Source organism: Acanthopagrus latus, chromosome 7, assembly GCF_904848185.1.
Source record: "Acanthopagrus latus isolate v.2019 chromosome 7, fAcaLat1.1, whole genome shotgun sequence".
Taxonomy (NCBI): Eukaryota; Metazoa; Chordata; class Actinopteri; order Spariformes; family Sparidae; genus Acanthopagrus; species Acanthopagrus latus.
The window spans coordinates 16,469,852-16,484,455 of record NC_051045.1 but is presented as its reverse complement, the minus strand read 5'-3'; the positions used below and the strand labels follow the sequence as shown (position 1 = coordinate 16,484,455).

General features: G+C 40.0%; 1 protein-coding gene across 3 annotated transcripts in view; it reads right to left on the bottom strand.

Moving 5' to 3' along the window:
• Window positions 1-14,604, bottom strand: part of cpne5a (copine Va) — a 77,968-nt gene that overhangs the window by 15,180 nt on the left and 48,184 nt on the right. For 2 of the 3 annotated variants that reach the window (XM_037104470.1, XM_037104471.1), the window contains 2 exons: window positions 12,859-12,912; window positions 12,239-12,300 (listed from right to left, as the gene is read on the bottom strand). In XM_037104470.1, the coding sequence (XP_036960365.1) occupies window positions 12,239-12,300; window positions 12,859-12,912 (116 nt within the window). Of the gene's footprint in view, window positions 1-12,238; window positions 12,301-12,858; window positions 12,913-14,604 lie in introns of those variants that run through there. The other variant, XM_037104474.1, reaches the window with a different exon arrangement.

Here is a 14,604-nt window from a genome sequence, read left to right as displayed (position 1 = left end):
TACTGGAGACCAGTCTTTGTTCTCCAGAAGTCATTTTAGAATCACTTTCAGTCATTCATGGTTAAAACCTTGGGTAGCTCTTTAAAGGAATAAAACTTTTAAAGTGGTAAATTTATTGAGGTGCTTTATAAACCATTGCAGATGTGTATAAACAGCAGTTGCACACTTATAATGACCATTCAAATAATATTTAAAGATGAGCTACAAAGTATTTATTAACCATGTACAAAGTACTAGATACATCAATTGCAGCTTAACAATAAACAGTTGCTAAATAAATGGTTTAAGTATACAATTGAAACAACACAGTGAAACAACTATTCACTTAAATTAAATTGACTATAAATGTACCATTTATTAATAAAAAAAAATAGTATAAAGGGTTTCCAGTCCTTGACAAGAGTGTCCTGACAGAAATAACCATAGTTTATGTACCATAAAAACAATCCCTTCCTAACCTTATCCATGTGAAGTAGCATCCCGGTGCAGACATGGTACTGACACACTCATCCTGAATGAAGTTTAAATATCTGTGTACTTGTCTTATGATGATTGTTTTGGGGCACGTGTCAGTGATGAGGTCTTTCATTCTTGTTATTCCTATTAGAAATATTGTCGGACTATATCTTAATATACTTTATCTTTAGGCATCTACAAGACGCGTCTTCCAAAAAAAAGATTTCAAACTTCTCTGAAGTTTGTTCTAACAACGGCACTGTGTCCAGGGTAGATATCAGTTCTTTCCATCTGGGCTGAAGTCAGAGTTACGGTGGTGCTCATTATCACACTCTGTACAGCAGCTTTCCATGAGGATTCACTAGATGACTGGGTTCAGAAATCACTGGTGTCCCTTTCTATTAGAGGACAGTACTGTGTAACAAACAGGCCAGCAGACCACGGACACACACACACACACACACGCACACACACGCACACACACACACACACACACACACACACACACACACACACACACACACACACACACACACGGTCCTCTGGGAACAGAATCTGCTGCTGTCTGTTCGTACCAGGAAGAGTTACAGTCTATCACAAATACTGCATCGCTGTGTCCATTGACTGGACTGAAGGACTTGCTTTTTTTTCCTTATGTCACTTGTGACGCACAGCAGGGATCTGTTTGAGAGCTGTGTTCGCAAATTATTCTGAGACTTAAAATCAATATGAATTGATGTTGACTGATGCTGCAGTATTGTCGGTTTTGCAGGTCTTCTTGCAGAAGCGATGGCTGGCTGCTTCTCTGGGAATTGCTATTTTTATCCCAGCAATGCTCACATCTATTAGTCCTTGAGAGCAAGTAATCTTTGAGTCATCTTTCATTTTTTAGTCTCATCTTTGAATGATATATTGGTCTATGGACAAATGAATGTGCCATCACTATTTCTAACATTTGATCAGGAGTTCATAAATCTGACACTGGCCTTTAAAAATGGCTTCTACCATCCAGCTTCAGTACAAACACTCAGGAACAGGCGGTCCAATAATTCCCTGTGGACTTCACTCTGCCCTTTCATATCATTACTAACTCTCTAAGCATCTCCTTTTCTCTCAGATTTGTACTCAGCTGAAGTGACAGCTCCTCAATCAGGTGGCGTATCACCTTGAATCTCTGCAATAGTTTAAAATAGGTACAAACATATCAGTGTCGTATTGACTTTCCCCTTCCAGTTAGACAAACACCATATGGCAGGAGACGTTGTAATGTGAAATCTCTACAGTCTCGGCAATCTGGATAGTGTGTGTTACTGTATGTAATGTAAAACAAAGACTGCAGCTACAGCACACCTACAGTCTCATTAGTATGAGTTGGAAATTGTCCAACCAAGACTAGATCAATGAACGGACTGGCACAGTGCTTTTCTCGCATAATGATATGCTAAAGGAAATGCACAAAGCCGTGGCTGTTTATTATGAAAATGACTATTTTTCACTATCTGTGCGTCTGAAAAATAATGGTGCTATGAAAAACACCTCATTAATTCACAGTTTTACCCATTAAAACATTATTTTAGTTATGCTGATGCTTTCTGATTAGTGTTTTGCTGGCTTATACTGATTTTAGCATCTTTTTAGAATATCAACTCTAAATTTCCCACATCCAGCATAATCCAAGTCTCTAGAAGCCCAGAGATCTCAAACTGATTTGGAAATACATAATTTGCTCTGTTAGCTTAGTGGCTACAGTGGAGATTTAATCTTAAAAAATGTGTAAATACAGTATTTTCTAATCAATTTGGCATCTTGGGGCTCTCGAGACTTCAGACAAGTTGTATGGAGCCATTTCATGTTTGTTTGTTTTTTGTTGTTGTTGTTTTTCACTACATATTAAAACAAATCTAAACCTACTTAAATTGTTATGAGAGGTTTTTTTATGCTGTTTGCTGTAATGCTCCAGAAATCATTTTTGTGGACAACAAAACTTCACCTGATTTTTCATTTTTTAAATTCAAGTTATTTTTTATCTAACATGCTAAACTCAAAAAGTGTGAAGAGAAACTGAAAGAACTTCTTAAAGTCTGTAGGTATTCCTTTAAATGCTGCATCCCCTCCCCATGCACCCTCTCTCTGCTAGCATCCACTTCATTTGCACATCCAGAGGGTTCGCCACAGTCAGTACCACCCTTAAGCCAATCAGTGTGGAGTGGAAGTAAGCCCTCTAAAGCCCTCTAACAGCGAGTGTACAGCGATGCTGACTTACTGACAACGTGCAGCTCCTTGTTGTGTTCATCATGGAAGACATTAATAATTGTAAGCTCTGTGCCACAACCCATACTAATGTTAAATTGCTCAACCTGAACAGGAAAACTTAGAAGTTCCTTATTGTATTTTGGATCAAATTCTGTATAGCCTTCTCTATAGTCTAGAAGACTGTAGACGAGTTCATTTGATGAATATTAACAGGGACTGCTGCAGAAACCAAACAGCTTATTTCCATCAGAGTGAAACCAAGATGTTTACCTTCGCTCAAAGAAGAACTGCTTATGAGGGAACATGAAATCATGGCTACGTAAGGTACAACAGTCTCTGTTTCCACCAGAGACCTGAATGAAAGGTGCTTCATTCAACAGTGAACGTGACTACACATCCTGACACAATGGGAATGGGAAGGTTTCAGTTTAAGAAACATTAAAATGAGGCAGCCTGTTTGTAGCCTGAGAGGTGAAATGGAGGGCTGAAAAATATCCCGCAGGCACTCTCCGCTGCTTGTTTGGCATAGCTGCTGTGAGCTCATGGTAATAACTGCAGGCAACTAAGATGAAATATATCGACATTTTTAGCAACTCAGATCTTCTTCTCTCATCTGGACTCTGGTGACTCGTCAGTAAGGGTATAACTTCAAAAAGGTTTTAGAAAGGAAGTCAATATAAAAGTGAGGGGAGTGAAAGTGGGACCTTGAAGACTGAGGGGGAAATGTCCACCCACCCCGGGTGGAGTCACACTGTTTGATAGGTCAAGAGAGGCAAGACTTCAGATGCACAAAAGTGTCATGACCTTTTCTAAGCGCAGGACTTTCCCTGGACAAAAAACAGCACAGTTGTGGGTCATACATTCTGCCTCTGCATCCCTGTGAACCCAAACATGAACAGGACCAACAGTGGCTCAGTGTCAGGGTGACAAACCAAAGAAGCAAAAATCTCTGCTGTAACTGAAATCTTTTAACATCAGTACCCCTCCTTTCCTGTACTTCTGCGAGGTGAAATGCTAACAAAACACTAAGCAGGCAGTGAAATATAACCTGTAAGAAGAATGAGAAATATCTCCCTGTTTTCAAGAGTAAGTGAAAAGGGGAGAAGAAAAAGAAGAAAAACGTGCCTCTTCGGTCTAACCACTCACCAGCCCTAGATGAAATGAAAAAAATATCAATTTCTCCCTTATCAGGACAACAGGATATTTTGAGATGAAACTATTAAAGCTTAATAAGATCTTCACACAATAAAGGTTTCACACGAGCCACTACACGGCCGATCTCACTGGAGATTTAATTTGAAAAGAAACATTTTCAACATGCGGTGAAAAGAATATAAATCTTTCATTAGCCTCTCAGGATCAGCGCCGTATGTGGCTTTTGGACTTTAATTACCTCCAGTTGACTATATCTCTGCTCCAATTGAACGTTAATGAAAAATTATGAAAAACCATTTCACTGTGAAACCAGGCAGGATGTGATGGTGGTGCCTGGCGAAGAAATTGCTTTTTTAACCTCCACTTGAGAAAAATCATCTAAAATGCATCATGGTGGTTCTCATCTGTTAGAAAGCGAGCAGTATAGCGAGCACGTATGAAAGGAATCGATAGCAGAAATCTAAAATGTCAAATTTGGATGATATATTTCTCATCATCTCACTGAATAGCACAACTGGCAGGCATTTGGGTTCAGCTGTTTGCTTTTTATGCATTTGGGTGAAGTTGAAGAAACTAATCTCTTTCACACAGCTACAGCAGTACAGATGCCAAATCAAAACTAAGCAATCCAATGGATGAACACTGACTGTGCTCTGTGCCACAACTCTTAAATTGCAGATTTGTGGGATGCAGATGTGAATCTATAAAATCTGAACAAAAGCAGAGTCCAACCTGAGCCTGATTCAGGGGTATGTGACACTTGTCTTATAGTAAGTAAGACTTGAAGATGTGAGTGTAAGATTAGGACACGACGGGATTGCAATTATCTTCTCAGATAGATAACATCTGATTTGCTCATCTTGGAGATAAATGTTTCCCTGAATGCTACCCAGCCAATTAAAACATCTGATAATTAGACGAAACATGCATTTAATCTTCACTGGCCTTTTCCACCCATTGCATGTTTGACTGTCCCAGTGGAGCAATTGTTTTATTTGCTGATGTGGTTCTGTGAGTTTTTCTCATCCTCAGTTTCAGGGTCAAGGTTACGGAGGTGTGGTTTATTTTCATAATAAGGATGTTGCGAAGCCCTGAGACAGTAGGAGTGATTAAGGGGCCTAACTTGATGAATATTCAGTGGAGATAGGCTCTAATTATAAAGGCTGATAAAACTTCAAAGTTGCCTAAAGGTTTCATGGTTTAATTGAGCAAAACAGCAGCTACTTTTGCTGAACCCTCTCCAGTTAAACACTATAAGTCCGCTGTTTCATTTTCCATGGATACAGTTAATCTTATCTATCATGGATCAGCAGCATGCTCATTATTTCATCCCTCCTCTGCCAGTACTAGTAATCTTGTTTATTTTCTTCATCAGTCTGTCATGCAATCTGCTCCAAGCAGAGACTCTGTTACATTTGTATTTATTTATTTATTCATTTTGCTTCTCTTACTTGATATTTCTGGCTATTTATGAGTGTGGAGATTTGACGTAGTGAAACGATATCCATCAGTCACAAATCGTAGCTATCATTGCTCCAATAGATGAAGGAGATCTGTTAGATAATGGCAGTGCAAAAATGATATCCGAAAAATGATAATAGGTTTGTCTCTAGAATATACATATGATGGCACAGAGATGGTGTTCTAGCGAGCTGTGGGCTCATGAATAGACATCCAAGGAAGGAGGAGGAAAGCCACACACTCATAAACCAGATACAATCTTTGTATTTTCAATTTTCAATTATACGACTGAATGTTTCAGCTCAGATAAGCTTTCTTTTTTGGTAAAAGAAGCCTGGACTCATATGCACATATATAGATTTTAGGACAGGTGATTCGTATCAGAGAGCTAAAATGGTGATCAACATGACCATAGAAGACATCCACAGAGAGGTCATCCAGAGCCACGAAACGTCTCAGTTATCATGTCCACACTGTAGGATGCACTCCACACAAAACACAGAAACAAAGACAAAAAAAACAGCTGGATGCTGAAATTCAAACTTAGTAACACAACTAAAGAACATTTTACAGTGAATATACATGTGTGCTACTTATACTTGAGCTTATGTCCCATATTATGTTCTTTGCATTTGGGTGCACATACAATAAACAAAATGTTTACACATTGCAGGGCTCCAATATCCGCTTCTTTAACGCACCAAGGTTGAGAACTTTTGAGCAACACTTCTCACTGAGTCTCTCCATCAGGCTGCTGTTTTCGGCCAGAGTCTGATCGCGTTTGAAGCCCTCAGCTGTTACTATGGGTAAGGCTTGCCTGTTTATGCAATAACTTCCTCCTGGTGCATGTTGTGCTCTACCTCCTCCATCCTCAGCAAGCTAAAGACACGTGAATGTTTGTCACCTAGAAAGTAACAATTAGATGCAATCTGTGTTGCATTCAAAGCCTGCACTCGACACAATATAATACTTCAACGCAATTAGCTAAAACTGAAGCAGAACAATACTGTAAATTCAGTGATGAATCCTACATTCATCAAGGTTATTATGCAGATTATTTGGACCTGCTCTCTAAAACATTATAACCTTCATGAAGTTGAAGGACAGGAAAGATTTTCTTCATGGCTGTTGCATCAGACTAGAACTATTAAACTGGCAACTGAGTGTAAATCTAACTGCAACGCAAAAACTTAAAAACCAAACAGGCAGCAAAAAAGCGAGCAGTCTTTGATATTAGTTAACACAGAGAGTTAACACACTGACAGAAACTAGTTTGGGTTTGAACCCACAAAGACAAAGAACTACATCAAAATGACTCAGTATTAAATTATGTGGTTTTTTGTGTCTAACTAACCATCCATGTGTTTTTCAGCTTACTGATTTTAATGCTGTTTTTTCTACTTTTTATACGGTATGCCAGTTTCCAAGAAGATGGACATACATTGTCAACAAATATCATTGGATAATTGTTCACAACCAGGCTAGAATACCAAAGATAACTGAAACAAAGTCAAAGAAAGAAGCAGAACAGATAAAGACAAATGGGCAGTTCAGAAGGGTTAACAATGTAAGAATTAAAACAATGATTATATGAATAATTAAGTCATTAATGAATGTTAATGTTAAGAAGCTTGGGTGCTGTGGTTGTAGGTTGATTCAATTAACCTAATGATTAAAAATTAATGCTGCCTGAAATCACAAACATTTGTAATATTTATATCAATAAATCATTCTCACATTTATTTTGACAGCACAGTCAGTTGCTCACATAAATTTGCAATTTGGTTTATTTTCTGGCACAAAAACTGGGGTGTAACATTGTAGAAACAGATAAGAGCACCAACAAAAACATAAAAACGCAGAGGTGGAGGCAGCCTTGACTTACAGCGCAGAGCTTGAAGATAAGATTCAGTATTATTGACCCATTGTTCATCCCCCATAGATGTCATGTGTTTGATGTGATGTTCTAGACAACTCTTATCTCCTTATGAGAATTTTATTGCAAAAGCACTTCCATTTTAGAGAGCACTTCTAAAAAGAAAAACATTTGGGAGACAGTGACAATAGAAGACACTGGAGCTGCAGCAAGGCTTTTCGAGAGAAAACGTTACATCACAGATGCTGCAGCAATGTTATTTCAGGGTTTTGGAAAAACAAAAACAAAAAAAGAAATTGACAAAATTATAGTAATAGTGTCTATCTTCTAACAACCCCTCTCCCAAGCCCGACACTGACACCACAGGAAAGAAGTGATGAGCTTTTAACATCTCTAAGTACCACTCTACATTATGCTTCACTCCCCATGCTGGGTCACAGTAATTAATGAGTAATCTGTCATTCATTTGTGTCTGAAACAGTTGTATGTGAAGATTAGCACTGAACAAGATGATGGATAAAACATGTTCTGAGCTTCAAACTGATGGCATTATTACAGTTTAGTTCCAACCTGATTTTGCTGAGAAGAAAAATTACTTGAACAACAGATTTAGTGGAAAAATAACGCATGGGCAGCCTTTGACGGAAAAGACGTTCACTTTTATTCAAACAAATTTAGCTCAATTAGACTGAAATCAGAATCAAGGGGCTCTTCATTCGCCAGGATGTAGGCTGACCATTATAACCATTAAAAAGTTACATTTCTTGATTACCCCCTTCATGTTCACCCACCTGGATGAAATCCAAGCAGTTCCCCTGAAAAGAGTCTTTATCAAGAACTACTGTGAATGTGATGTTCACTGGTTCACTATTGAACAGAAGGCCCACCTCCTGCAGTAGTGTGTTCTAATATTCTGGAAACACATACTAGATAGCCGTCTTCCTGAAATGTTTTCTTTCAGCTGGTGCTGCATTTGGTGTATCATACATATTACAGTAGAGCAGACTTTGCTCAACCGTCTGCCTGCTCTGTGCAGAGGCATCCGTTGGAAATTTGATCTGATTTTTCTTATGGTGACATCTTTGATCAACAGCTCATTGGTGGTGTCTTTCTCCCTGTATTTGGGAAACATGATTTTCACATCTGAGGAAAAACATTCTGTCTGATATTTCTTTGGAATTTCTCCTCATGAGATTTGAGTTTTTGCAGTTGAAGCCCACTGTGACGTCAGCCGTTGGTTTGTGGACTACCGTTTCGAACAGTGTTGTAGTCAAGACCAACTAAACTGAGACCAAGACATAACAAAGACTGGGCTGTGTTGAGACCAAGACACAACCAAAACTTTGAAGTCAAGACCAAGATCAAAGCACAACAAGATCAAGTCAAGACCAAGACCAGACCAGTGCTATTCCCACACTGCATGACCCACTTACAATAACATGTGGAACATGCAAACTAAAGCCACTCCGAAAACTGATTTGAAAGATCCTGATTTGTATAAAAACACCTGCAGAAGACAAATGAAAATGCCTCTTTATTCACCTATTATATGCTATATACTGTATACAGTATATATATGTGTGTATACATAAATGTACCATAAGAAATGTCTTGATAAATGGGTCAGAAAAGCTTTTTAGAATTTCATGTGTGGGAATTTTACTTGCTTCTCTACGACTACAAGTCCTAAATAAAAACACACAGGAGCTGATATCAATATTATGCATCACTCAGGTGTTGAGACCAAGACTGATCTCGAGTACTATCACACTGGCGTTAAAGCCGCGAGTTTGGTTTTCTGGAGCCAGAAGTGAATGTATTTGTCATTTGTTGTAAGAGAGGAGCTAGGGAGGTTATATTGATTGGATCTGACTGAGAACTAGAAAAAACGCTGCTGTAGCAACTTGTCAATCACAAGATAACCATGCCCTAAAGAATGCTCTGTTTTATCCTCCATTGTTCTCTAAATGGGAGCATAACTTATGCAATAGCATCATGCAGTGTTAAAGATGACTTTAAACTAGTGACTGAGACCATAAAATCATTAGGAAACTGTTTACTGAGGTAACAAATCAAGTGAGAAGTAGAGTCTTTTTCTCATAAGCTTACACACAATCTGACTTTCTTTTTGAAACCAGTGAAATCATCTCCTGCTGGCCTGGAAAGAACGCATGTTTGAGGCACGCTCACAATGGCTTCATATTTTAGATGCTTAAAATTAGTTTTTAAAACATTTGCAGATTTTAATTAGTTATTTTAAGGTCTCGAATTGATTAAACACATCTTTTACGTATTAATCTCAAATACCCCACATAGTTTAAATAGTGTTTTTCTTTGAGCTTCCTCCCTTACAAATGTCAGGAATGTGTCTGCATGCAGTCAAAGCAAGAACAGCATGTACATGCCCCAGAATCAGAAAATCCCAGGGCTCATTTTTAGGTTATTCAGAGCTTGGCTAAGTTTTAACTGGTCTTATTGTGAAAAAAAAGAAACCCCACTATCTGAAAGATGTATCACAATGTAATATATTCTCATTTGAACCTACAGTGTATTAGGATTTATTGTTTGTCTGTAGTCCTTCTCACTCCATGTTCCTGCAGGGTCTCAAGGACAAGTGAAATCAGAGGCAAGCAGGTAATAAAGAGAAGGAAGAAAACACTGTAACTCTGAGTGTGTGTGTGTGTGTGTGTGTGTGTGTGTGTGTGTGTGTGTGTGTGCGTGTGCGTGTGCGTGTGTGTGTGTGTGTGTGTGTGTGTGTGTGTGTGTGTGTGTCCATTTGTGGGAGCAGCAACCGGACAGATCTGGGACACTCAGCCATCAGTAGCACAGCAGCAAAAAACTAAAACCAGGGCAGCCACTGATCCACTGAGAAACATTTCCATATGTGACAGGTTGGCTGTCCTTAATTAAGCTCTCAGATCTTCTACATATTTCATCATAGTCATTCATATTCATCCACGCTGTGGTTGTGGATGTGGACAGGACTGTCTCCTTCGGGGGCCGCACTTTACTCACATGTGGAAAATTCCAGGCCAGCCAGTAGCCGGAGTCGATAACAGTGAAGATAATGTGGATGGGTGCTTGTACTGCAGCAGGGGGGCAGAAGTAATGCATTTAAATCTGCTGTATTAAATCTCACTGCATTGATTTTCTACCTTATTTCCATGTATTAGTCACCGCAATGACATGTTTACAATCCCCACATCCCTCACTAATGTTGTCTGAATAGCTGTAGGAAGTTGCAGCAGACCACTTAACTCCCACTACTGACTTACATTCCTCATGTTGTAGGTATACACGGTGAAATGTGAGTAATGTGTGTGTCAGTGCCTCCAGCTGTGAACTTTTTCAGTGTTGTAATTTTGCGTCAACCACACTGGATTGCTAAAATATACCAGGTGAATACACAATGCAAAACATAACATTGTTATGTTTATGTTCATTTATCTGGGATACAGTAGTAGACAAGAGGTAAATAGGAAACGGTGACCGCTTACCACAAAGATCTCCAACCGATTTCAAACCATACAGTAGACTGAACAATGAAAGCAGTCTCAGTGGAGTCACCAGTGGGCCACACAGAAACATGGAGCATGGCCGCCCACATGGAGCCTGGTTGTGGACATGTAGCAGGACAGCTTGCATCTAGCTGTCACTCAAAGTGGCCATGCCCTTAACTATGCATAACTTTAAGCCATAATATAATTTAAAAAAGTAAGTTACATAAAAATCCTCCCCTGCAACAACTGTCATGAACAGGGTAATTGGTTGTAGATACCAAAACACGCATGCAAGACCCAAAACACCCACACTGTCAATAGAAGACACTAAATTAAGGTACAGGCTCAAGATGTTGCTACTTTGACTGCAGCAGTGCCATAAACTTTATCTGACAATAAAGACATAGGAGCTAAAACAACCGACAAGAAGTTATTGTCTTTGTGACATTTTTTACTGATTTCTGTTCCAGACGAAACTCTAGTGCATGTGACAACAAGGGGGGTTATTATTATTATTATTATTATTATTATTATTATTATTATTATTATTATTATTATTATAAGAAGTTAGATATTGCATATAAAAACAAGACCAAAATCATTAAATGTGGGTTCATTATCATGGGAGGTTTCCATATTTTGGGGGTTTTCAGGTATTTCTGCTTTATCAAGGGCCAAGTGGAATACCTCAGCGTTTGCCTGTGTGAGGCACAACTTGCATGTATACATATATATATATATGTATATATATATATTAAAGCTATTTACAAGTCTGAATCAATGACATGAATGTCGGAGAAATGATCACCCTGAGGACCTTACATGCTGTGCACACTCGAACACATGGTAAATGCCTCTTCATCAATTAGCATATATGGAAAACAGCAGAACATTTTTCAGTGAGCCAGACAGTGCACCATCTGTAATAAACAATTTCAATTGCTTTTCACAGCATTCACGCAGACATTCAAAGCTGTGTGTTTATGAAGCTGACCGGTGGATGTAATGTCTTTAATGTAATTAAAGATGCCCTTCAGATATGTTTTATTAAAGGGTGTATTCTATGTGCAAATGTTTTTCACTCAGTTGCAGAACCGCTGAAAACAAGATGCCTCCTACTTCACTGAAATGCCTACTCTCATTGTATTTGCACTGAAGGCTTCAAGTTTCCCACGTCACTCTTATGTAAGCTCGGTCCCGAACCTGGATCGACTTCCGAACTCGATATGATGTCACAAATCCTCCCAGTATATACGCGCCTTAGACTGGGATCTAAGTTGAGCAGAAAGAAACTTTCCACCTTCGGCAGGTGAATGTGAAAACAGGCTTCAGAGTCATCATTCTGCACAGTGAAGCTCAAAACATCCAAGTGAGGCAACAAAACACATTTTTGAGAGGAGGAGGACTCAAATTATATGTTGTCAGACTTTCTCTGTTATTGCCGTAAAGGGGCCTGGCACAAAGGTGTACTCGCATATTCTGCGTACTGGAATAAACAGCAACAAGATAACAAGTGTCGGATAAACACTGAACTCACCCTCCTTTGATGTAATCCAGGAAGGTGTGCTCTGACTCCACAATGAATGACAGCAAGGACACCTGAGGGAGGGGGGAAAAAGGTCCAAACAGATCATCTTGTGCTTGGTAATTAAGGGAAGAAAAATCTACCAATCTACGCATCAGCACCAACCTCTGAGCTAACCACCCACAAAATGACTCATCCACGCAGAATGATTTCGACGGCCGGGCAGCGTATTAGCATTACAATCATTAAGAGAACACCGGTGGATGATCAGAGTGATGGATAAGTAGCCTGAGATTTTAATTACAGAGCCCAGCCAAAGTAAGAGCAGCCAAAGTGCTCAGGCAGTAACAAAGCTATGGCTCATTTACAAACATTCATCAGTGCTCATCGCTAATAGGACAAGAGTCCCTTTATGCGTAACCGTTGACTTCACACTGTTCGAGGTCAGACAAATATTTCCCCGTCTACTCAAATTCACCACCTGGATCATAAGCCCTGGAAGAAAATATGAAACAGAGCCAAATTGCTTCCTGCGCTCCACTTAGAATAACTCCCTGATTATTTCAGAGGCAAAAGGGGAGCAGGGGTGAGAATGCATCAGGAACTGCTCTTATCGGAGAACTCAGACTCACCGTCCCAGAGTTGATGTATCTCTTTTTCTTTATTTTCTTCTTGGCATTCACCACCTGGTGTGGAGGTAGGGTAGAAAAGAAGAGGATAATGATAATGTAAAGTTGTAGCACTATTCTTTTTATCCACCCTCGGGCAAGTAATAAAAGCATCTTTGTCCTCCTACTCCATGTCCGTAAGGGTAATGGAGCATAGGGACTGAATCCAATAACTGCAGCGGGTGAGAATGAGATAGCATTGATCATGCCTCGCAGCAAGATATTTTTTTTATGAGCACCGTACACTGCACTGTATATTTTACATGCACATTACCAAGCTCAGGGATGGTGGAACAAATGTCTCTGTCCCAACAACATATTATTACAAAGTGTGCAGATTTACCAATGAAGTATTGAGCGTAATGTAGGAAGGTACACAAAAAATGAGCAATAACAGGGCCCCCTGCTTAAAATCCTGTTACATTTCTAGCTTGCAGCCAAAAGTATGTGTGCAGCAGTGAGCCATCAAGGTCAAATATATCTACTGCTTATCCTCCTGGTCTGCAGTAAAACATAAAGTACAAGCCTGGAGGAAACTGAGCTGTATAATAAAGTAAAAGGTATTCCTCTCCCTTCCTTTCGTTTAATCTCTGCAGGATCCATTCCTCCGTTCTGCCTCTGTGCTTTCTGACTCCTCAAAGTCCTCCGATGCAAATTATGCCTCATAGCGCCGAGGCCATCACTCCCTCAACTGCCAGTTTCGCGCTACGTCACGCGGACATCACCCTCAATTACACCAGCCTATGCTGGCGTTAACGTGCTGTCACCTCAGCTCACAGAGCAAAAGTTTGCAGGCTGCATTCTCGTCGGGTTGAGCCACAGAGTCAAACACCACAGGCCAGTGACCTATTCAGATTTGTTAGTTTTCAACGGTGAAAGGGTAGCTCGCGAAGTTTTTTGAAGGCAGCTTGACACTGATTCAAGGGCACTGACCTGGCAATGAGTGCGTGAAGAAAGTGCCGTGTCCCACATTCTAATTAAAACACAGAAAGGTTTGGTGAAGGGTAATGGATGCGCCTTCTTCTGCCATGTCAGCAGTGTGAAAGGGCAGCTCTGCCTGCCACTCACTGATTCCATCTCTATACCGCTCTGTCTCCCCTCACCTGTCCCCATCTAGCCACCTTCCTCTCCCCCTCACTCTCCTCTCCACTGGTCCTGTCTGTTCCTTTAGCCACCCCCATGACTAATTCAGAGGCTAATGTAACATGGCAAGTGTTTTAATGAGCAGGGACCGATAGCAGCCTCACAGTAATACCCATTCTGACCCTCCAAGGACCATCCAAAAAAACTCTAATCAGCAACATAGCTCTGTTGCGTTCCCATTTGTATTCTCTGCCGCAACACTTAACCTCTCGGATGCTTTATGTCGTGTAGGGTGAGGAGAGGCAGGAGGCGAGCTGTTAATCCCAAATAGCCACAACTCTGGCTCAAACAGCTACAGCCTGCTAAAGTCATTTAACTTTGGATGACAAGACCTTGCTGAGCCAAAGGGCAAACTGATTTGCTCTTAAATCAATGTCATTTCCTTACGGTGGTAGCCAGACATGGAGCTTAAGTCTGTCTTTGCGCCCAAGAACGATCACCTTTGTGCCAAAGTGGCATTCACTCCTCATTTATTATTAAGTTGCTCACAACTCCGTCTGGCTCCAGCATGTTCCATCAGCTTTACATGAAGTAACCAATTAAGCAATGGCCATGCAGAAATCTGCG